The following is a 25,314-nucleotide window of genomic DNA, read 5'->3' as shown; positions in this document are numbered from 1 at the left end:
TAAAAAAATACTCATTACTTTAAAATTCTGTAATAATAGCAACTACATATTTTTTATAGCATTTTATAATTTTTGAGGAAAATTTCACCTATATTATCTCACTTGCTTCTTCCCTCCACCTTGACGATGGTTGCAAGCATGAAGACATGAGCTGTAAATAAGGCAGACATGATACCTATTCTGCTGCTAAGGAAACTAAAACCCACAGATATAACATTTCTAATCACAGACACCAGCCTTCATATAAACATCTGAATTACACATATAAAACTGTGAAACCTCCCAGTTATTGTGAAATGGGGCATAACCATGGTAATTAAGGGGAGATAAACAGTGCTGAAGATCACCTTGGGGAAGGGCTTTCAAACAAGACCACCAAGGAGGAAAATAAGCATGTTTTCTATTCCTTGTATTCATCCTGGACAACCAGTGGAATGGAGCAGTTGTGTGGTTCTCCGCCCAGAGCCCCTCTTTGGGGTCAACACACTCATCACCAGCTTCTGAAATACTGGCTGCCAATGGCTCAGAGCTCTGGGAACTGCCTCGTCTGAGATCACAGGCTCTGTCAGGGGATGGCCTATCTCCAGTGACTGGGGACGCAGGAGCACAAAGGCTCACTGCCTTTGACTCCGTTTGGACAACTCAGGAGGGTCATCCCAGGTCCAGAAGTCCTAATAGAATTAGCCAAACGCTCAGTTTTAGCTTCTCCCTGTGCCTCATCCTGCCATCCTTACTTCCTTACAGATGTACCTCCCAATTACACTCTCCAATTAACCTTCTGGATGCAATTTGCTGTTTCAGAATCTGATTCCAGGGAACCCAATCAAAGAAAATTTAATATGTGGTTAATACCTCATATTTAAAAAATGAAGGGATGAATGAATCAGTAAGTGCATTTCATACAAGATTCTTGGAACCAAGATTGACTCGGGAAATTCCAAAAGCTCTTGGACATGCTTGCCCTAGGTTTATTCGTTCACTCATTTATTCATTTATAAATTATTTTATCCATCCCTCCATCCATTCAATAAGTGTTTATTACACAGTCAAAATATCACAAGTACTGTGCTCAGTACTGGGGACATAATGGTGAACAAGACAGATATGACCTCTGCTTTTATGGTGATAACAGCCAAGATTCTACTATGCTTCACGTATCAGTTTCACGAAAAGTGGAGATACAGGAAGAATTCTGGGGGACACAGAGAAATGGAAGCCTCTGTAGCCCCGGATGAGGTGGATGGGAAGGGAACCTCGGAGGAGGGAGGGTATGAGAATTGATGAAGTCCATCTCAGCCAGACCGAGACTTACGCGTGGTCCCTACAGCGGTCACCACCTCACTCTCGCTTCCATCATCCAGTACAGCCAACAACGAGACTTCATATTCAGTGCCGGGCTCCAGGCCTTCAATAACATGTGAGTCTTGGTCTTCTTTTAGGATGACCTGGAAAGCATTTGGCGCTCAGTAACTGGATTTACTTGAAAAACAGAGGTGAAATTTAAGAAAAAATAATAAAAAGGAAAAATGTCATCCTAAACATAAGCAAGATTCAACTGAGCATAAAGAACTCCAGGGTCATTGAATTCAATTTTAAAGTCAAACCAGAGACTTCATTCCTTTCAATTCCCTCAACAAATAAGGTATTAGTATTGTAAAAGTGCCATTTTGAAGTTTTATTCACATTTATGAAAGTCAAAGAATGTGAAAAATATATAAAATACAGACTTAAGCCATTTTAATCTTAGAAATGCCATTTTAATCTTACAAAAATCATATAATTTGACATTTCTAAAACTCGATGCCAGGCAAAATGTTAATTACTTCTGGGATTCTCAATCTCTTTTAAAGTGGAGACCACCTCAAATGCAGCAGTGGTATTCACTTCCAGAGAAAATGCTCCGGATTACTTTTCAGTCTGTTTCACACAACTCACTTCTTCGGTGTTCCCTCCATAGACTGGAATCCACATCAACTTGTGTTGCCCTTCATCAGCTGAGAGGGGATGCCAGGTCACTCTGAAACTATCTGTCGTCACCTCATCAATTTCCAAGTATTGCTGGGCTGGAACTTCCTCTGTGAGGAAAGGAAGGACACTTTGTCAGGGAATAGAGAAGGCAGGAAAGCCAAACTCAAGCAGCTCCCGGGACCGCAAGAAGAAAAGAGTCTCTGAAGAACCTCTAGCATTAGGAAAGCACACGGGATCCAAGAAAGCATCGCCCATCAGTCCGGTGTGGCCTTAAGTTTCTTTTGCCAGCATTTACCCACAGTATAATTAGGAAGACCATGGACACAGCACATTTTTTAAGTCTTCCACTAATTTCCAGAACTCTTAGATTCTCTATTTGGTTCTTTTCACTAACCGTGAAAAAAATAGTAAGAGTGCTGTATTCATTATTTTACAAAAACATTATTTTCTTAATATGTTGACGAAATTAACAAATGGGTGCCCCTGAGGCCTGAGATATGCCCCTTTTAGTTTTATTTGCTTTTGTGCCTAACTCATGCACTAGTGATAAATTAAAGAAGAACCTTCATCCTTTTAATCTTGTATATATGGGTGTCATCGGAGGTGAAAAAGGATTTATCAGACCTTCCACAGTTTCACACTTCTGGGATGTACGGCTAGAGCACGGCATCCAACCAGTATCAGTCATTGTCAGTCATTTTGATTTTTATGACATGAAATCAGAGATTTTATTTATTTAAAAAATTTTTTAAGTTTATTTATTAGAAACAGAGAACAAGCAGGGGAGGGGCAGAGAGAGAGAGGGGTGGGGAGACAGAAGCCCAAGCAGGCTCTCCCCGATGCAGGGCTTGAACTCATAAAACTGGGTGATTGTGACTGGAGCTGAAATCAAGAGTCAGATGCTCAACCGAGCCACCCAGGCACCTCTGAAATCAGAGATTTTAAAACTCTTTCAGAGGATACCAGGAAAATCCCAACTGGAATTAGCCCTCAGGAGATTTTGTGAACTTACTGAACTTTTTTCTGTGAACATTATTTCTCAGTGGGGCATATTTCTTATGTCCCCAAAATAGCTTCTCATCTCCTCAGTCTAGCACTCACCTGTTTTCCAAGTGCAATCAATGTTAAGCTCAGAAAGCAAACAACAGAATTGTTGCCACCAAGAGGCAAAAAAGCTTTATACTTATTGACTCCAGGGTATATATCAAAAAGGAAACTGATGCAGTCATGCCTTATTTTTTTTATTTTAATATTTAAAAGACCCCATATTGTTGCATTAGTATTTCAGTCTGCATGAAAATACATTATTGGCTATAGATTGATGTTTCAGGTTAAATAGTATGAAACTGGGGCGCCTGGGTGGCTCAGTCAGTGAAGTGTCCGACTTCGTCCCAGGTCATGATATCACGGTCCGTGGGTTCGAGCCCCGCTTCGGGCTCTGTGCTGACAGCTCAGAGCCTGGACCCTGCTTCGGATTCTGTGTCTCCCTCTCTCTCTGACCCTCCTCCATTCATGCTCTGTCTCTCTGTGTCTCAAAAATAAATAAATATTTTTTAAAAATTGAATAAAAAAGAAAAAAGGCGCTGGGGTGGCTCAGTTGGTTAAGTGTCTGAGTTCGGCTCAGGTCATGATCTCACAGTTCATGAGTTCAAGCCCCACGTCGGGCTCTGTGCTGACAGCTCAGAGCCTGGAGCCTGCTTCGGATTCTGTGTCTCCCTCTTTCTCTGCCCCATCCCCACTCATGCTCTGTCTCTCTCTGTCTTAAAAATAAATAAAACATTAAATAGTATGAAACTAACATTTCTGCAGGTCAAAACATTATTGGGTATCAGCAATTTTAGAAGTTCAACTTAATACACACACATGAAAATACAAGCTGTGAAATTTTTAGATCCATGAAACAAAAGAACATGCATTTACTTAACTGGGACCTTTGGAATTCAGATAATCTTTCCTCTTTTTCCCTTGCTTTGACAGAAAATAATTAGCCAGTACACATTCTAGTCGCCCAATTGTTCATTTGTTAACAATAATACAATGTAAATAAAGATTAAAATGCAGTCTCTTCAAAATCACAATTGAAGAAGATGCTCCAGCTTCTGGTTTCTATACAGTTTCTCTTATAAAATTTCAAACCGTAATAAGACTTACCTGTGGTAAAAATTCCAGTCAGGGGCTCTGACTGCCCTTCATCATAGATAGAGAAAATGGCTACCGTGTACTCGGTGAGTGGCGTTAGGCCCTTCAGAGGGAAGGTGGTAACAGGGTCGACTTCAACCTGCAAAAGAGAGAAGTCATAATAGCTATACAGGATACTCTCTAGACACAAGAAGTATAGGCATTTTATTATTGTCTGTAGTTTATTTGGCCTGGCAGCTGAGCTCTAAATACTTCAAAAATTACTGAATTATACAAACAACTTCTATATTACACATTTCTAATCTTCAACTTTAAAAATTTTTTTTTTCAACGTTTATTTATTTTTGGGACAGAGAGAGATAGAGCATGAACGGGGGAGGGGCAGAGAGAGAGGGAGACACAGAATCGGAAACAGGCTCCAGGCTCTGAGCCATCAGCCCAGAGCCCCGACGCGGGGCTCGAACTCACAGACCGCCAGATCGTGACCTGGCTGAAGTCGGACGCTTAACCGACTGCGCCACCCAGGCGCCCCCCTAATCTTCAACTTTAAATAGGTTATCTATCAGTTAATTCTCAGGATGTCTTTGCAACTAATATTATTCCCAACCCGTTAAATACATAGAAAGGAAAGTGCACACAATTTACAGTCCTACTAGAAATAAATCTAGGGGCGCCTGGGTGGCGCAGTCGGTTAAGCGTCCGACTTCAGCCACGATCTCGCGGTCTGTGAGTTCGAGCCCCACGTCGGGCTCTGGGCTAATGGCTCGGAGCCTGGAGCCTGTTTCTGATTCTGTGTCTCCCTCTCTCTCTGCCCTTCCCCCGTTCATGCTCTGTCTCTCTCTGTCCCAAAAATAAATAAACGTTGAAAAAAAAAAAAAAGAAAGAAATCTAATGTGTCCAGCCTGATCAGCTAGGGGTGGCCAGTTTTTGGCTTCACGGCCTGGTCTCTACTAACTTGTGATTAAGTAACACACAATAACTTCTATACAAGCTGCACAGATGAGCAGCCATGCAGGGGATATCCATACAAAGATAATAGTAAATATGTGAAATATTCCTTTATCTTTATGTCACAGAAAGACATATTTGGGAAAGATATGTACCGATCTCTTTAGAGGGCATAAGGGATGAAGCCCAACGATAAGGACCTAGGGTATAGGAAAGGGAAGGATTAGAAATAGGAACAGCAAAAAATGAAGAAAGAAACCATAAAGTAAGAAGAAATGGAAGCAGGATCTAGAATACAGAACCCTGAGCAAAACCATCCTCGACTAAGAGAAAAAATAGATGCAGCTTTATCACTGAAAGGTTGGATCTTGGGCCTCTGACGTATGTTGCAATGAGGGCATATTATAGACCAAGTAAGTGGTGTCCCGCTTAAGCACTTTCTATACATTCTCTCATTTAACCCTCACAAAACCCCTATAAGAGAGGTACTAACAATAAGACACTCACTCTGGCTATAAAGAGACTCTGGGGAATTGAAGAAATGAATCTATTTACCTGAAAGCAGACTCTGCCCCCCCCCAAAAAAAAAAAAGATCCCACTTAAAATATTTTCAAGAGACATTCAGAGCAATGTCAGTGAGATCTGTTATTTATGATACTAACGATGACTAACCTTGAGAGTACCTGAAGTTAAGGGGAAAGTGACTAAGCTTCCTGTAGGGATTTGCTCATAGCAGTCAGTGTGACCTTTATCAAAATCCAAAATGAGCCATTTTCCTACTTAAAACCTTCCTTGGCTATCAATTGCCTTCCAAACCAAAACAGAGCATCCCGCAGCCTTGGCTTTGCATTATCTGGAGCAGTGATCCTTTTTCTTGCCATAGTTCTTTTTTTTTTAAAAAAAATCATTTCTTTATTTTTGAGAGAGAGAGAGAGAGAGAGAGAGAGAGAGAGAGAGAGAGCACACGTGAGTAGGGGGAGGGGCAGAGAGAGAGAGAGAGAGAGACAGAGACAGAGACAGAGAGACAGAGAGAATCCCAAGCAGCCTCTTCTGCTGTCAGCATAAAGCCCGATGTAGGGATCAATCACATAAACCATGAGATCATGACCTGAGCGGAAATCAAGAGTTGGACGCTTAACCAACTGAGCCACCCAGGCACCCTTCTTGCCGAAGTTCTAATCACCTGCTGAGCCCCAGTCACACTGACCTGTCAGGTCCATGTCTTTCCCACCTCAGGGCCTTTGCATGCACAATTCATTCTGTCTGAGACCCTCTCTCCCTAGCTCTTTTCAAAACTAGACTTATGTCATCTCTCAGGACTGTGCTTAACTTTTACCTCCTCACAGGGGGTTTCTCTTTCCACCTATCTCATAGTGTTACCCCCTAACATCATCCTTTTTTGTTCCCTCCCCAGTACTAAACACAGCCTGAAATTATTTTATATCCTATGCATTGAGTGTAAGCCCCCTCAGGGCAGGACCTTGCTTTGCTCCTTCAGTACTACGTGTTGAATTATATTTGCTTTTGAGTACATAGAGGAGACACCAAATCTCCTTTTTAAGAGAGATAATAAAGGGCTCCTCTGAACTAAGAACCAATCCAGAAACCATATGCATCACTAAGAAATCAACCACAGGTCAAAAAGGAAAGGGTCAGCCCTGGAGGAGGGGCTTCCATTTTCACACAATCGGAGCCCTGAGCCACTCTGCCAGAGAGGGCCAACCGTCCCCAGCCTTCTCAGCTACCCCAGCTGAGACACCAGACGCAGAAGTGAAGTCATCTTGGAAGGTCTGGCCCAGTCAAGCTCCCACACGAATGCAAGAGTCACCTCGGCTGACACTACAAGGAGCAGCAGAGCCAAGCTGTCCTTGCTGAGCTCTGCCCAGGTTACATAATCATGGATTGTCATTTTCAGCTGGGGTGTTAGTTACACAGCAGGATTTAACTGAAAATACGGGGTTATCTTCTTCTGAGTCTGGGCCTGATAATATTATAGGTCATCCTTAGCATTTAATGTTTACTTTGGTTTGGGTATTGTCTGTATGGTTCACGTGTATTAGTTCACTTAATCGTTAGCCCACAGTCTTGTAGTCTAGCTAATCTTTATGCTTAATTTGAAAACGGTAAACTTGAGACTCTGAAAAGTTAAGGAACTTACCAGTGGGAAACCAGCTAGTACCTAGTACCTCCACACAAATGTTTCAGATTCTAAATCCTACGCTTGTAAACACTATTTACAGTATGGCTTCATTACTTCAACTCACAGAAAAGACAAATGCATATTTAAAATATGAGTTCAAGACATGTTCTTCTAAGTTATATTTGCGTATTGCTTCTGTTGTTTTGGATTATAATAGCTGAGTTTAGGGGCACCTGAGTGGCTCAGTCGGTTAAGCGTCCGACTTTGGCTTAGGTCATGATCTCGTGGTTCGTGGGTTCCAGCCCCACATGGGGCTCTGTGCTGACAGCTCAGAGCCTGGAGCCTGCTTTGGATTCTGTGTCTCCCTCTTTCTTTGCCCCTCCCCTGCTCGCACTCTCTCCTCTCTCTCTCTCTTTCTGAAAAATAAATATTAAAAAAAAACTTAAAAAAATAATAGCTGAGTCTATCTACTGAGCACTCACGATGTGTCAAGAACTTTACATTCATTGTCTTATTAAGCCTCCTCCTTCCCCCACCAAACCCTGGGTATTTATAATAGCTATTTCACAAAGAAGGAATAGGAGGCCCAAAGATCTTTAACTAGCTTTCCAGATACAAAACTATTAACTGGAATGGATACTTATGCCTTGACCTCTAAGTCTCAAATCTGTGACCAATAGCAATTTAGTGAGGATATCAAACATCCACAAAAGCAGTTAAAAATTAAAGTTTCTCAGGTACACCAAGAGATGAAAAGGGGAATAGTGTGTATATACACAAACAGTTTTGCCCCTTTATCTACGTATTTATATATATAAAAGCATATAGGTGTAAGTGTATACCTTTTCAATATATGTTTCTACATATATCCTTGTATCTGTTGAAAAGATCTATTTTATTTATTAAAGCATTTTATTTGACTCTGAACAGACCATATTTTATGCATTAACTATTGATTATTTTATTTGACCAAATGAAACCTTTAAGGTGTCATATATTTTTGTTAGTTATATTATGTTTTAGACTAAGTTCTGGAACTGATTCTGTTGGTAGGACTTTCAAGATGTAGAAGAATTTGGGAAAATGATAACAAATGACCATGATCTCACGGTTATGCAACCATTTTTGAAAATTTTTCAAACAGTCTGGCCTAAAAGCTTAATTTCAGCCTAATTCTGGGAGGGATGAAGATAGAGCCCTTGATGAGGAAAGAGGGACTGGGCTCCACTTTGGGCTCTGTTGTTGAGTCATAGCTGTCGGGAACTGGACTTGCCTTGGAGTCTGAAAACTGGCCTTTCGTGTATAAAACTCAAATGGCAGCACTTTAGTTTTCCATCATGCTTGTACGTTTCCCCAAATCCCCTCCTAGCACATGCTATCTAAGATGGCTCTGTCTTCCGTTTGACAACATGTTTTCAGCACGTTTCTCTAAGGATTGCATAAGGGGGCTCTCGGAACAGTGGCTGGCTCAAAGTAAGTGCTCAACACGTGTGAGCCACCACCACCACCATCATCATCATCATCATCACTGACATTTGGGTGCTCTGTTTTATTTTTCTTCCTTGGTCTCCAAGCAGTCGGGGAGACAGGTAATGCAGAAAGGATACAAGGAAGAGGAAGTGAAGGAAGGAAGTTGGGAGGAACAGGAGGTAAAGCACAGATATATAACATGTAAACAAAAGCTTACAATCAATTGCATGTTACATAGAAGTAGATTTTATTTGGGACATTTTAAAGTTCCTTTCAGAATGTATTGGAAATTTCCTAAAAGCCCAATTGTAGTATTACCTATAAGTAAAAGCTTAATTAATAGAAGTTAAAGTTAAAGTTATTAAAATATGGTAGGAAGACTCACCCTTAAAATCATATATTAGGCAAATCAGTAATATTACAAATTAGGCAAAGTAGTATTACATGTAAACAAAAGACATTTGTCTAGCCACATCTAATCTCAATTGCATGGTTAAGAATTAAGAAATAAGAACACACACACCCACCCACACACCCACACCCACACACACACACCAGTTAAGATGGAAGTGTTACAAAACCACACATTGTTTATGTATTTTACTCAAACAATGTTTTCTCAGATTTTCATTTGTAGCCCATTTTCTCATGTTTTAAATTCAGTTTTACTAAATACAGTTTTCTAGTTTTCCAGCACAACACAAAGTAGAAATAGTAAGTGCCAAAGGCATCTCCAAGATTGAAAACCCTACAAAAAAAGCATATGTAGCTCTCAACAAATATATAGTCTGGGGTCATTCTTCATTAAGGCAAATAAATAAAATATCATAAGAGGCCACAACAGCTATATATTTTTAAGTGGATGTTAAGTAGATTTCTTGTGCTGGTCATTTTACAATATATACAAATATCAAATAACAGCAAATGTGCAGTATTGTCCATTCATTACCCAATGTCCTGTATGAGGGGCCATTCTGCAAACTACTGTTTGGATTTAATTGTAGGAAACAGTTTGTCTCTGCAAATGAAAATAGTTTCTTTACTTGGTCAGAAACTAGAAGTGATGTAATCCAACATACTTCCCTCTTGGTCTTAATTTCTTGGACCAAGCTGAGGAAAAATAATAACTCTGCTATCAATCCTGTTAAAATATATTCCCAAGGAAAGAATTAATTAAAAGTATTAGTCACTGAGTATAAGATACTGCATCATCATGAGTTTTAATAAGTTCTGTTATTTCAAAGCATCTTCCTACACAAAACTTGAATTCTTCAGTTTTGTATTTAACTCATCTGACTTGCATCTTTCAGATGTTAGTTTACTCAACAGCAGAAGGATACCCTGGATAACACTGTCATTATTTCTCATTTACAACATCTAGGAAGACACCTACTTCTCTACCTCCTTCCACAGGGGCAGACTATATACTTCAAAGATGGCCACATCAACATATGTCTCCCATCCCTCCTGCCTCCCACCATAGGAGGGACCTGTGTTCCTCCCCATGTTGAATCCATGTAGAGACTTGTGATATCTCCTACCTTCTGCCACCTTCTGTGGCAGAAGGTGACACAGCTTCCACCTAGCACATGTTTGCACTCTCTCTCTCTCTCTCTCTCTCTGTCTCTGTCTGTCTCTCTCCCTATCTCTCTGGACACGTCTATGGACTCCTGAGCAAACATGCAAAAAGTCTAATTCCCCTACAGCTGCCATGCTGGAGGGATCATGTGAAGAAGCTACTTAGAGATACAGAGAGCTGAGCTGGCTCCCGGCTGATTCAGTCTTCCCAGACCAGGCACCAGACATATGAATGAAGGAGCCATTATGATGACACCAGCTCTAGCCATTCTCTGGCTACCATCTCATGAGTGACCCCAAGCCAGAACTACATGTCCAAGTAGTTGACACATTAATTCCTGACACACAGAAACCATGAGATAAAATAAACAATTAGTATTGTTTTAAGCCATTATAGTTTGGGATGATTTGGTTCTGCAGCCATTAAAAACTAATATACAACCACCAAAAGAAAAGACATTGTGGGGTGCCTGGACGGCTCAGTCGGTTAAGCCTCCAACTTCGGTTCAGGTCATGATCTCATAGTTCATGGGTTCGGGCCCCATGTTGGGCTCTGTGCTGACAGCTTGGAGCCTGGACGCTGCTTTAGATTCTGTGTCTCCCTCGCTCTCTGCCCCTCCCCCGCTTGCACTCTGCCACTCTCTCTTTCTCTCTCTCTCTCAAAAATAAACAAACATTTCAAAAAATTTAAAAAAAAAGACATTGTGATCCACAGTTTACCTCATTAATTTCAGTCCCATCTGCGTTGTTATACACAATTCGATAACCAGTGACCTTTCTTGAAGCTGGGTCCCAGGCTAACCGAGCACTGTTAGAGCCAACATTGGAGATTCTCAGGTTTCTTGGTGGACTTAAAGGCACTTTGCAGTAAGAGGAATAGAACATAATTAAAATGTTAAATAACATATATGTTAAAAAGCCACAAAACCCCCAGTATCTTTGACTTCTCAACTACTTACGTATGAAAAATTTCACCCAGATAATAACTTATAACAAAGAAAATTAACAAATTAACAAAGAAAAAAATTTCCTTGTAAAGAATGAATAGTATTGATAAACTATACATGCTAAGAAATAAGTAAGATTTAGATAAATTCTTTGTGCCCTTCTTCTCCAATCAAGGCTATTATTAAGACCTGCTGTAAATAAGAAACCTAATGGATCAACAACCAGAGCACCTGAAGTTAAATCTTAGCTATTTCATTCAACTGTCATATGATTCTGGCAAAGTCACTCTACTCCTCCTCTCTGCAATTTCCCGTGTGAAAAATGAGGTTGATGGCCTCTGTCCTTTCCATCTAGGTATCCATTAGGCACTTCCAACTTAACTTGTCCAAAACTGAACCACTGACTCGGCCATCTCTTCCAATCTTCTCTCAATCTCTCCCTCTGAGCAAATAGAAATTCCATTCTTCCCACTGCTTAGGCCAGAAACGTTTGAGTCATCGAAGATTCAGCTTTCTGAACATGTCACCTTCTCACTGAAGTATTCCATGATCACTGTATGTAAAGTAATCCTTCCACTCCAATGCTACCTTTTACCCCCGGTTTATTTTTTATATTGCACTTTTATGGGTCTACTATATCTCTCACTCAATATACTGTAATTTTAGAGGATTAGGGATTAATTTTGTTCTTGGCTTTATCCCCAATATAGCAGGTTCTCAATATATATTTGTTGACTCAATGAGTAGGAGTCCTGCCCTGGATAAATCCCAGTGGCTTTGTGAAACTAAATAAAAACAAACACTTTGCTGTTGCTTTAAAACTATTTAAAGGGGCACCTCGGTGGCGCAGTCGGTTAAGCGTCTGACTTCAGCCAGGTCACGATCTCGCGGTCCGTGAGTTCGAGCCCCGAGTCAGGCTCTGGGCTGATGGCTCAGAGCCTGGAGCCTGTTTCCGATTCTGTGTCTCCCTCTCTCTCTGCCCCTCCCCCGTTCATGCTCTGTCTCTCTCTGTCCCAAAAATAAATAAAAACGTTGAAAAAATAATTTTTTTAAATAAAAAAAAACTATTTAAAGAGGTAATGGTATTTCTGCAGATTCTTGACCATCAATTCCACAGCTTTTTGTACTTCTTCAAGGCCCCCCTTCCAATTCAACAGATTAAAATTTATCAATAATCTTTGACAGTTTCGTGAGCTTTTACAGGTTTACAGTAAAAACAATTGTGAAGGTCTATCACGTGCTCTGTATGAATCCAAGAAGATCTGGAACTGATCATTATAATAACTCATGTATCTCATTAAACCCTGACAATAGACTGCAAAGAGATTACAACATCCCCATTATATAGGTCATAAGATTGAGGTAACTTGGCCAAAGTCGCAGTTGGAGCAGAAGAGCAATTAGAGTTTAACCCAGGCAATTGATCATTGATGTGAGAGCCTGTGACATAGTGCTGAAAGGGCCAGCAGAAAAAAAACCTAGAAGACAAATAACCATGGTTGTCAGCCATAGCCACAAAGTATAATGCTTCCTCACCCCAAAGGCCGATTATTTTCATTAATTCAATACTCGTTGATTATTTGTCATTAAAGAGCTTATAGAACTTAGTGACTCTCTTAATACTTAAGGGGTTGGAGAGAAAGTATAGGAGAGAGAAAAGCAATAGAATTATTTCAAGACTTGTGCACACTTTGCTCTAAAATTTTCTGGAGTCCAGTTAAAAACAGCAGCATGGTGGAACAATGTCTAGTTTCTTTACTGCATTAAAAATGCCAGTCCTCAGGGTGCCTGGGTGGCTCAGTTGGTTGAACATCCAACTTCTGCTCAGGTCATGATCTCACGGTTTGTGAGTTTGAGACCTGCAACAGGCTCTGTGCTGACAGCTCAGAGCCTGGAACCTGCTTCAGATTCTGTGTCTCCCTCTCTTTCTGGCCCTCCCCTACTCATACTCTGTCTCTCTGTCTTTCAAAAATAAATAAATGTTAAAAAAAATTTTTTTGATAACAACCAAAAAAAACAATGCCCGTCCTAGGAACAGGTACGCAGGGACATCACTTTTTAGGACTGCCCCCTCCTTTTTTTTAATCAACTAGTACATTTCCTTCCCCTACATAAAATTTACATTTTCTTAAGTTACAATTAGATCTTAAGAAGTCTCAACTTAAACCAGTATTTCCAATTTAGAATCCCAACATTTATTTGGGTTTTTATTACAGCATTTCTTCTGAACAATTGAATTGCTCACATGTCGTTTCTTGGCCCGTAACAGGATCGCTGGCCTCTTCTCCAAACATAGCATAAACTGTAACCGTGTATTCCGTATTGGGCAACAACCCACTCAATTCAATATCTGTGTGGGTCTCTCCAATTTTCATCTGAAAAAAACACACGTTATCAGATCATTTGCCAGTGTGCACCACTCCTGGTGATCAGAGTGCAACTGAGTTCAGGTGAGAATTTTGTCTCCTTGCAACCCCTTATTCAGACAGGGTTCAGTCATAATTTTTCACTGTCTTGTGTCACTTTATATTAGGAACAGATGCCACGGGACCATACAAAAATGAATGTACCACCCGTGCTGTTTTAGGATAACTCTTTACATCTGGACAAGTAGTAATCTCAGAGAGGATAACAGTGTCAAAAATTTAGTCCTCAAAGGAGTGTGGGTGGAACTGAGTCACAAATGTTGTCTAGAAAGAGTATAAGCTCTAAGCAAGCTGGGGACACAGCCAAGTGGGCACCTCTCACCACTGGCTAATTCTAACCACTCCCTAGGCTGGGTGCCCAGTGTTTGCCTCAAGCCTGATTGAACTGGACCAGTTTTGTCGCTCCATTCAACAAAGGGGCCCGTGCACTTGGGATCGCAGTTTTCTCCCAGGATTCAGAAGAGATCAACAATCAACCCACCTTGACCTCCAATGTTGCAATTTGCTTTTTGATTCCAGAATGATTTTTCTGACCCTTGAAGTCAAAGAAACTAGCCAACATTCTCAGCAGTGTGACAAGTGCATCACAGCATGGTTTTTTTTTTGTTTTGGAAGAAAGAAAAATATCTCCATAGTCAGTCTCCAGCCACACAACTGCCAATGTTATTGTCAAATTAGAAATTTTAATGTCGAAGTATTTCAACATATAGAAAATAAATGTGGAGAAAAGAATATAATTCACCCTCCACCCACCACTCAAATTTAATAGATAGGAACATTTTGTCATATTGACTTCCGATCTTATTTTAAAAAGAGCTAATATATTCAGATAAAAACAAAGTTCTGTCTCGTTCTTTCTGTTCACTACCTCCACCCTAGGGATGAGATGCATCTTACTGATCCAGTTTTTTACTTCTACTGTGTTTATATCTGTAAATAATATATAGTTCTGTGTGTTTAACTATGTACATAAATGGAACCATGTGAACATAATTTTTTGCAATTTTTTTCTCTGTCAATGCTATGTTTATCCACATTGATATAAGGGGACAGAGATGATATTTATATTTTTTATGGTATTTGTTTGTATAAATATGTTGCTATTTTCCATTCCTCTATTGATGAACATGTTGGTCGTTTGCAACATTCTGTTCTGACCAAGTGCTTACATCCAAAAAAAGCCTTGCAGGAGGTTTCCTTAAGATATATTCCTAAAAAAATGGTACATATCTTCAACTTGATGATATTATTTCAAATTATTCTCCAAGCAGCTGTACCAATTTGCATACCAATTTACATGAATGATTCTGTTTCCTGTACACTCACTAATATGCAGTTATTATTAGACTTTAAAAACTGTTTGCTAATCTACTGGGTGTGAACTGGTATTTCCTTTCTTTCTTATTTTTTTCCTTCTTGGTGAAGCTGATCATCTTTCTAGCATCATTTTTGAAGTCTCCCTTCTGCCAAAATAATTCAGATCAACATTAAATCCAAATGAAGTAAAGCTGTCTAAGCCCTGGAAATAAGAAAAAACCCACATGTCACCAATGCTCTGTTCCTGATACTCAGATTCACCACATTTTTCGTCCTAAACATTTCTGTCGCCAGAGGCAATGTTAAAGACAATGGTTAGACAATATCAAAGACTTGAGTTCTGAACTCCCCCCTATTAATCACTCTATCTGCCTGGTCTCACACTCCCAAGTGTTACAGACATTTCCTCTTTATTCCTTGAATATCTATATTATAGTCATCATTCCCTATAAATTAAAAACAAAGACTAAATCATTTGGAAGTCAAAATTCAACATTTAAAATGGAATACATGCAAAAAAAAATAATCCATACCAATGCAATACATTTTCTACTTCTCAAATTGGTAAGAAAAAGTTTCTAGTCAGTGAACATAGAGGGAAATAGCCATTTGTGAATTGCATATAGCAATATAAACTATAACAAATTTCTCTAGAATCATTTGCTAATGCTTAGCATAAGCCTTAATAATTTGCATGCCATTTGAAAAAAGAAACTCTGTTTCTACAAATGTATCCTAAGGAAATAATCTGACAACCTTGCGAAGTTACGTGTTAAGAATGATCACAAAAGCATATTTATACAACACATTATCTAAATGTCCAATAACATGCAATTAATTAAACATGACCTGGTACAAACCAACGAACCAACCGTTTAAAAGGAACATATAAAATATTCTCTAATGGTATGAAAAGGTATTCACAATAAACAAAATGAAAACAGAAGACTACAAAACCATTCCCATTTGCTGTGTTTAAAAAGGCATTGAAAAGGACTTAAGTAAATGTTAACAATAGCGATTTCTAGGTGGCAGGATTACAGGTGATTTTTTTCCCCTTTTTACTAATGTGAATTTTCTAAGTATTATACATTAAATTTTTATAATTAAAAAATCCATTTTCAGGAAGTCAAAGATTCTGGGACTCTAGTAGACAGCATGTGTTTACCTCTTTTTCATCCCCAGCCAGACCTTCTGTGAGAGGAGCATAGAGGATCAGGTATCCTGAGGCTCCGGGCACTGCATTCCATTTTACCCTCAGACTATTCTCAGTCACATCGTACAGTTCAAGGTCAGAAGCCATGGGTAAAGCAACTGCAAGATAATTTTTTTTTAATCCTCTGCCATTTATCAGCGTGCTTGCTTATTTTTCAGATGATACTCATCCTTAAATATGTTCGTACAGCCATGCAAACCCCTTCTGAGAGGGAAAACACAGTGAATGTTTAAAAGCAGAAACAACATCTTCTAGTTTCTTATAACCCACTACAGTGATGGGCACATTTCTCTGGGAGCCAGTCAAGAGCAAGGAGACTCTTCTGACCATTATTTTATACCCATCACCAAGCATAGAGTCTGACATGAAGCAGCAATTAAAAACAGTCATGTCACTTAGTAAATGACAGAATGGGTGGTTGAATGAACAAATATATGAGTGAATAGATACCCGTCAACAACGCATTCAATCAGAGACAGTGAAGAGACGTGAATGAGTCAGCAGTTAAATTAGTTCATAATACACATTCACCAAACATTTGTTGAGTTAATACATGTATTGCACCCTTAACCACCTAAACATACCCAAGTTTTATGATATCCCTCTCAATAGGCAGCACCTGCCAAGTGCAATTACAGGATGGGCCAATACCACGTATGGCACCGCTATTATTTTCTATGACTTTGATTCAGGATGGCCATCAGGACAACCTGAGAGGCATTCCAGTTTAGGAAAGGCCACTGAAGCAACGCCATACAAAGTCAGACGTTCAATACATACGTGTGGTTTCAGTTCCCCGCAGGCCTTCACTAGCCGTGTGAGCATATATTGCGAAGACTGCTATCTGATATTCAGTTAAAGACATTAAATTTTTCAACACCGTAGAAGATACGCTTCCATCCACCACCACCTGATCAAAGAACAGTTCAAGGAACGAGAATATGAAATTGAATTGAATTGAATTGACATGCAGAATTGAAACCAAACAGCAAAATATCTCTAGCAAGAATGTTTCATTAATTTTTTTTTATTTTTTTAAAGGTTTATTTATTTTGGAGACAGAGAGAGACAGAGTGCAAGCAGGCGAGGGGCAGAGAGAGAGGGAGACACAGAATCCGAGGCAGGCTCCAAATTCTGAGCTGTCAGCACAGAGCCTGACGTGGGGCTTGAACTCACAAATTGCGATATCGTGGCCTGAGCCAAAGTTGGACCCTTAACTGACTAAGCCACCCAGGCGACCCTCATTAAATATTTTCTTACTTGTGCCACATCCTCTTTTCCACTGTGGCAGTTAATTCTCCTTGAATTCCTATGTGAAGCGAGGCACCTTTCATGGAATATATCCAAAAGTCCCTTAGTAATCCATACCCGACGGAGAGTGTCTTTCCCTGGCTAACTGTTATCCTAACCACCTCTATTTAAAACAGTTGACGTGTGATATTTTTCCATGGAGTTTTGGGAAGCATTTAAGTGATTTAGTAGTCATGAAAAAGAACCACTGGAAGCACTTTTCATGGGGGGGGGGGGGTCCAGATGATTTAAATCTCCCAGATCTACTTCTCTAACATTCAAGAAAAAAATTAAAAATCCTGCCATAATACATAAAAAATTGTGAGACACGTTGAGGTCAATCAGAGGTTGGAACAACAAAAGGTTAAGGTCAGCACTTCAAAAAGAAAGCAAGAAAGGGAAATTTCATCACATTTTAACATATTCCCTGTGACTACTGTGTCAAACGTAGGAAATGGGAAAGACCCAGTCATCTGGCAATAGGTATTCTCTCCTGTGATGGCCAAACCATGAAAAAATCTGGCTACAGATACTTCACTGTGGCTTCTCTATGGCACTAATCTTTCCACAAATGTCTAGGAAATCCCAAACCCTGGAGGACGATATGACCACATAATTTGGAACGTACAGAAAGTTCAGACCACTCCCAAAGTAGAAGGAATACATGAATAGCAAAAAGGAGCTCTGGCCACGTAATTAACTACTGATTCCTTCTGCCTTAGAACGTATTGATTTTACAAAGAAGAAAAGTCAAAATAAGTCATGTTAGAAATGAACACATGACCAGCCCCGAGGGTTATTTGACAGAGGTGGGAGGAGAAGGTATAAATGCCATAACCAGAGAGACGGGAGAACAAAGTGGACACATGCAAATGTACTTCAGTCCAAAGAATTTTAAATGTTTGTGACAGAATCATCTCCTCATATATGCATTTCTGTCTTGTCCTCACTACAGTGGAAGACTAGAGGGAATGAAAATAATGGTTTGAAAATATCGTCTCCTTATTACCTCGTCTGGTTTTCCGCCCCTGGCAGGATAATACACGACTCTGTATTTTTCCACTTTTCCTGGGGCGTGAGTCCAGTTAACCATAAAGCTCCTGGCAGTGACTTCAGAAGTAATCAGCTGTGTAGGCGGCCCAATGGTGGCAAGGGCTGACGCTAGAGTAGAGAAACACATAAAGTGAACCTCTTTCCCAAAGTTACTTCTTATGTACCCAGGAAACCCCATTAGTTAGAAATGCCTATTGGTTTCATGCTACCTCTAATATTTCATTTCTAGCCAAGTTGATTCAATTATTCATTCTGACGTATGAAACACTGAAACATTTAAGTGCCTGATATGTACCAATCACTATGCTAGGTTCTGAGAATATGGACTTAAATAAGCCAGGCCTTGACTCCAAAATACTTTCTTAAAGACATTGCTATATAACAATTAAAAAAAAAACACACAACATTGATTGAGCATGTGTGTATCTAAAGGTACTCTCTTGAGTTCTTTAGAAGTATTATTTTATTTAACTCTAATAGTTACTATTATTGTTTCCATTTGGTACGAGAGAAAACCAAGGTACAATGAAGTTAAATAATGACCAACTCTCACAATTAGTAAATATCAGAGCTGAGATTGGTACTTGAGTTTTTGACCTAAGTGTCTATATTTTTAAGCATCAAGGGGTACAGTCTTTTCCAAAGACTTCAATTCAACAAATGATCAGTATCTGAAAGTAAAAAGAGAAGAAAAGGCAACTAACATATACTGAAAGCTCAGTCTAGCTAATATAGCTAGACACTATATTAGCATTCTGTGTGTATTATATACATGTTAAAACAAATGATTCTATAAAAGATTTGGGACATGTAAATTTAAAAGTCCTTGACCTTTAGGATTTCTTACCATCTAGGGACTTTAGTAACCAGAATAATGATGGGGGGGGGGAGGAAACCATAGTTATCGAACACTTAACTGTGGTTGGGAACTATATTATATGCTCTATCAAGAACCACATGCAGAGTTTTTTTTTTGTGGGAAAAGTCGGTCTCTAAAGTAGTCTCATTAAGATACTCAGAAAAATGTGTTCAAGAAACTACCGCTTGGCTGTCCAACCTAGTGCCAAGAGATCTGGTCCAGGGAAAGAGGAATGATGGAAGACATGTAGCCAAATAGAATCATTCCACACCCTGGATACAATGAAAGCAGGATATAAAACCAAATTCTCAAAGGAGGCTATGGATATCACCCTCTTCTCAGATCACAACCTTGTATGTGGGATGGCAAATAAGGGATGGCAGGACCCAAGGAATACTACAGTGATGAGTTCCTGAGTTTTCCTTTCACCTCATATGTCCTACACATGGAACTAAAGAATCCAGCAACCTAGAAACACCAATAGATACAGACAAAAAAAAAAAAAAGCCCCAACAAAGCCTGCTCTCTCCAGCCAAAGGACAAGAAAAGGGTCAGCCTGCCAAGACAGAAAAATTTCAGGCAATAACTGTTCTATTCTCGACAAATACAACACAAAAAACCTGTGGCCCCACCCCTATTCATGTCAGCAAAGGCTACTAAGTGGGTAGCCAACACTTCCAACTTTCTTGGCTGTAATGGCGTGCCCCAACATTCTCCCTCTCCCAGCCCACAGCCAGAGCCATGTGAGAAAAGGTCAAGTGGGGAAGAGAGATAATCACCCCTGACAGGTGGTAACAAATCTTTCCACCACACCCCCATCTGTGATATCAGTGGAGACCATATGAAGAGCCTGGACTTCCAACCCCACCTACTAGTATTGAAACACCACTCCCTGTCCCCTCTGGGATGGTGTCAGAGGACATCTAGCGGTGAATCAGTACTTGAAGAAATAATGCCTGAAAATTTCCCAAATTTGGCAAAATAAATAAATAAATAAACTACAGATTCAAGGAAATAAGGGTACCCCCCAAAATGACCATTGAAACTGACACCAAGACATACCACAACCAAACTTCTGAAAACTAAACTCAAAAGAAAAATCTTAGGAGCCACAGGGGCAAAATGACACCTTATCTATGGTGGTGGGAAATTCTAGTCACAGCAGATTCCTCATCAGAAACCATGCAGGCCATGGCACAAAAACAGACACATAGACCAATGGAATAGAATAGAAACCCCAGAACTAGACCCACAAACGTATGGCCAACTCATCTTTGACAAAGCAGGAAAGAACATCCAATGGAAAAAAGACAGCCTCTTTAACAAATGGTGCTGGGAGAACTGGACAACAACATGCAGAAGGTTGAAACTAGACCACTTTCTCACACCATTCACAAAAATAAACTCAAAATGGATAAAGGACCTAAATGTGAGACAGGAAACCATCAAAACCTTAGAGGAGAAAGCAGGAAAAGACCTCTCTGACCTCAGCCGTAGCAATCTCTTACTCGACACATCCCCAAAGGCAAGGGAATTAAAAGCAAAAGTGAATTACTGGGACCTTATGAAGATAAAAAGCTTCTGCACAGCAAAGGAAACAACCAACAAAACTAAAAGGCAACCAACGGAATGGGAAAAGATATTCGTAAATGACATATCGGACAAAGGGCTAGTATCCAAAATCTATAAAGAGCTCACCAAACTTCACACCCGAAAAACAAATAACCCAGTGAAGAAATGGGCAGAAAACATGAATAGACACTTCTCTAAAGAAGACATCCGGATGGCCAACAGGCACATGAAAAGGTGTTCAGCGTCGCTCCTCATCAGGGAAATACAAATCAAAACCACACTCAGGTATCACCTCACGCCAGTCAGAGTGGCCAAAATGAACAAATCAGGAGACTATAGATGCTGGAGAGGATGTGGAGAAACGGGAACCCTCTTGCACTGTTGGTGGGAATGCAAATTGGTGCAGCCGCTCTGGAAAGCAGTGTGGAGGTTCCTCAGAAAATTAAAAATAGACCTACCCTATGACCCAGCAATAGCACTGCTAGGAATTTATCCAAGGGATACAGGAGTACTGATGCATAGGGCCACTTGTACCCCAATGTTCATAGCAGCACTCTCAACAATAGCCAAATTATGGAAAGAGCCTAAATGTCCATCAACTGATGAATGGATAAAGAAATTGTGGTTTATATACACAATGGAATATTACGTGGCAATGAGAAAAAATGAAATATGGCCTTTTGTAGCAATGTGGATGGAACTGGAGAGTGTGATGCTAAGTGAAATAAGCCATACAGAGAAAGACAGATACCATATGGTTTCACTCTTATGTGGATCCTGAGAAACTTAACAGGAACCCATGGGGGAGGGGAAGGAAAAAAAAAAAAAAGAGGTTAGAGTGGGAGAGAGCCAAAGCATAAGAGACTGTTAAAAACTGAGAACAAACTGAGGGTTGATGGGGGGTGGGAGGGAGGAGAGGGTGGGTGATGGGTATTGAGGAGGGCACCTTTTGGGATGAGCACTGGGTGTTGTATGGAAACCAATTTGTCAATAAATTTCATATATAAAAAAAAAAAGTAAACACTAAAAAAAAATTCCAAGAAAAAAAAAAAAAGCTCCACAGTGCCATAGATATATTTCCATGTCAATAAATATAAATCTATACCAAAAAAAAAAAAAAAAAAAAGAAACCATGCAGGCCAGAAGGAAGTGGCACATTGTTCAAGTATTAAAACAAAAGAGCTGTCCATCCCAAACTTTATATCTAGCACACATAGCTTTCAAGGATGAAGAGAAAATCAACGCATTCTCAGATGAAATAAAATTAATAATCAGAGGATTTTCCACCAACAGACCTATCCTAAAAGAATGAGTTAAAGGAAGTTCTTTAAATAGAAAAAAAAAAAAAAACCCAATAATGAAAAGAAAGAATCCTGAGGCCACAGAAAGGAAGAAAGAATGAGGGCATAAAAATATGGATAGATATACTTTACTTCTCTTTTTGAGTTTCCTAAGTTATGTTTTATAGTTAAGGAATTACAATATTTTCTGATGCAGTTCTGAAGATATAGAGAGGAAACATTGAAGCCAATTATATTATACACAGGTGTGATAAAGGAACTTGAAAAGAGGTAATAAATAACTACACCTCACTCAAAATGCCAAATGTCAACACAGGCAGACTGGAATAATTTATATGTATATATAACATCATACCTAGAACAACCACTAAAAAAGCCATATGAAGAAATTCCAGAAAAAAAAAAAAACACTATGAATACACAAAAACAGAGTTCTAAGAACTATAAGAAACCCACAGGGAAAAAAAGATAAGGAGCACAGAGAAATGAAAACCAGAGAGAAAAAATAAGAAAAAAAAAAACCAACAAATAAATATCAGGCCTAAACCCAAATATATCAGTAATTACATTAATGGAAACTGCCTAAACATACCAATTAAAAGGAAGAGGTTATCAGAGTGGATTAAAACATATGACCATATGTCTACATGAAATTCACTTCAAATATGATATAGGTAGGTTGAACATAAACGGATTTTAAAAGTTGTATCATGTAAACATTAATCAAAAGGAAATAGGCATGGCTATATTAATATCAGACAAATATATTAATATCAGACTTCATAACAAAGAAAATTAGTAAAGGCAAGAGGACATTACATAATGATAAATGGCTAATCCACCAAGAAAACATAGCATCCTAAATATGTGTGCACCAAACAACAAGCTGCAATATATATAAAGTAAAACCCATGGAACTGAAAGAAGAAATAGACAAATCCATAATTATAGATGGAGACTTCAACATCTCTCCCTCAACCATTGATAAGATGACTAGACAGAAAAATTAACAAGGATATAGAACTCAACAAGACCATCAACCAACGGGATCCAGTCAAAACTTATAGAACATTGTACATGACAACAGCAGAATACACACCCTTTTCACGTACCCACAGAGCATGTACCAAGATAAACCACATTCTAGGCCATAAAACACAAATCGGAAAATTTAAAACAGTAAAAATCACATAGAGAATGTTCTCTAATGACAATGAAATCAAACTAGAAACTAATCACAGACAGGTAATAGAAAAACATGCAAGCACTGTGAAACTATAAACAACCACTTCTAAATAATCAATGAGTCGGAGAGGACATGTCAAAGAAGATCAAAAAATATTTTGAAATGAATGAAAATGAAAATACAAAATATTGAAATTTGTTGAGCTCTTCTATAGCGTGCTGAGAAGGAAAATTATCCCATGTAACTAATTACATTAGAAAAGAGGAAACGTCTCAAATCAGTAATTTAAGTTCTCACCTCAACGATCTAGAAAAGTATGAGCACGATGAACTCAAAACCAGTAAAAGAAAGAAAATAAGAAAAATAAGAGAAGATCAATGAAATTAAAAACAGAAGAAAAACGGAGAAAATCAATGAAACCAAGAGGCAGTTCTCTGAAAAGTTCTTGTTTTTTCATTTAAGAACAAACTTCTAGCAAGCCTGAAAAAGGAAAAAATGAGAGAGAGAGAGAACACAAAAATTACCTATATCGGGGGAAAAACTATAGACCCTGCAGACATAAATAATAAGGGAATACTATGAATAACTCTCCACACCTACATTCTATAAATTCTATGGAATGAACTAATTCCTTGAAAAGCAGAAATTCTCCTCCCCAGATGAGGAATAAGGCAAAGATGTTCATCTCATCACTCCTAGTCATCACAGTGCTGGAAATTTTAGCCAGTGAAATAAGGCAAGAAAATAAAAAGCACAGAGATAAAAACCACAGAAATAAAACTATCCCTATTTGTGAAGGGTATGATTTATTTCCTAAATACACAATTCCTGAAAATCTAGAGAGAAAAAAAAACACCTAGGATTAATTAGCAAGTTCAAATAACAAGATCATAGGATACAAAACAAACATACAAAAATATAATTGGATCTGTATATACTGGCAATGAACATGTGGATACCAAATTAAAAAATAAAATACAATAAAAATCACTCAAAATAAACTGAAACACTTAGATGTACATAGACCAAAATCTGTATAGAACCTGTATTCTGAGAATTATAAAATGCTGACGAAGAAATCAAAGAACATCTAAACAAATGGAAGGACTTACCAAGTTTGAGGACTGGAAGAATCAACACAGGAAGGATGTCAATTCTTCTCATATTAATTGAGAATTGATTTAATGCAATTCCAAACAAAATCCCAACAAGATTTTTTGTAGGATAAAGATTTTTCTCACATTTGGAGCACCTGGGTGCTTCAGTTGGTTAAATCTCTGACTTTGGCTCAGGTCATGATCTCACCATTGGTGGGTTCAAGCCCTGCCTCGGGCTCTGTGCTGACAGCTCAGGGCCTGAAGCATGCTTCAGATTCTGTGTTTCCCTCTCTCTCTCTCTCTACCCCTCCCCCGCTCATACCGTGTCTCTGTCTCTCAAAAATAAATAAGCAGTAAAAAAATGTTTTTAATTAAAAAAAAAGATTCTTCTCACACTTATATAGAAAGGTAAAGAAAGTAAAACAGTGAAAACAATTTTGAAACAGAAGAATCGAGAGGGAGAACACAGTCTGTTCAATCTCAAGACTTCTGGAGCTCCAGTAAATCAAGATTGTATGATATTAGAAAAGGGTTAGACTCATAGATTCAAACAAGCAGATTAGAGAACCCAGATATAACCCACACAGATCTGCCTGATACTTGACAAAGGTACAAAGCAATTCAGCAGCAGAAACGGAGCATTTTCACTAAGTAGTGCTGGAGTAATTGCACGTTGATAGGCAAAAAAAAAAAAAAAAGCCTTGAACTAAACTTCAAATCTTTTAAAAAATTTAACTCAGATCATGGACTTAAATGTAAAACATTAAACTTTTAGAATAAAAATACAAAGGGGGATTTTTACGATT

At 38.9% G+C, this 25,314-nt stretch overlaps 1 protein-coding gene across 5 annotated transcripts in view; it reads right to left on the bottom strand.

Annotated features, from left to right (window-relative positions):
- The window catches only part of COL14A1 (collagen type XIV alpha 1 chain), a 216,241-nt gene that overhangs the window by 128,120 nt on the left and 62,807 nt on the right, over positions 1 to 25,314 (bottom strand). For all 5 annotated transcript variants that reach the window (XM_006943361.4, XM_006943363.5, XM_006943360.4 and 2 more), the window contains exons 10-17: positions 18,450 to 18,601; positions 16,931 to 17,060; positions 16,103 to 16,248; positions 13,437 to 13,566; positions 10,965 to 11,104; positions 4,120 to 4,246; positions 1,936 to 2,075; positions 1,313 to 1,445 (exon numbers count right to left, since the gene is read on the bottom strand). In XM_006943361.4, the coding sequence (XP_006943423.2) occupies positions 1,313 to 1,445; positions 1,936 to 2,075; positions 4,120 to 4,246; positions 10,965 to 11,104; positions 13,437 to 13,566; positions 16,103 to 16,248; positions 16,931 to 17,060; positions 18,450 to 18,601 (1,098 nt within the window). The remainder of the gene's footprint in view (positions 1 to 1,312; positions 1,446 to 1,935; positions 2,076 to 4,119; positions 4,247 to 10,964; positions 11,105 to 13,436; positions 13,567 to 16,102; positions 16,249 to 16,930; positions 17,061 to 18,449; positions 18,602 to 25,314) is intronic.

Source organism: Felis catus, chromosome F2 (genome assembly GCF_018350175.1).
Source record: "Felis catus isolate Fca126 chromosome F2, F.catus_Fca126_mat1.0, whole genome shotgun sequence".
NCBI lineage: Eukaryota > Metazoa > Chordata > Mammalia > Carnivora > Felidae > Felis > Felis catus.
The sequence above is the reverse complement of the archived record's forward strand: the minus strand, read 5'-3'. Positions and strand labels throughout refer to the sequence as shown.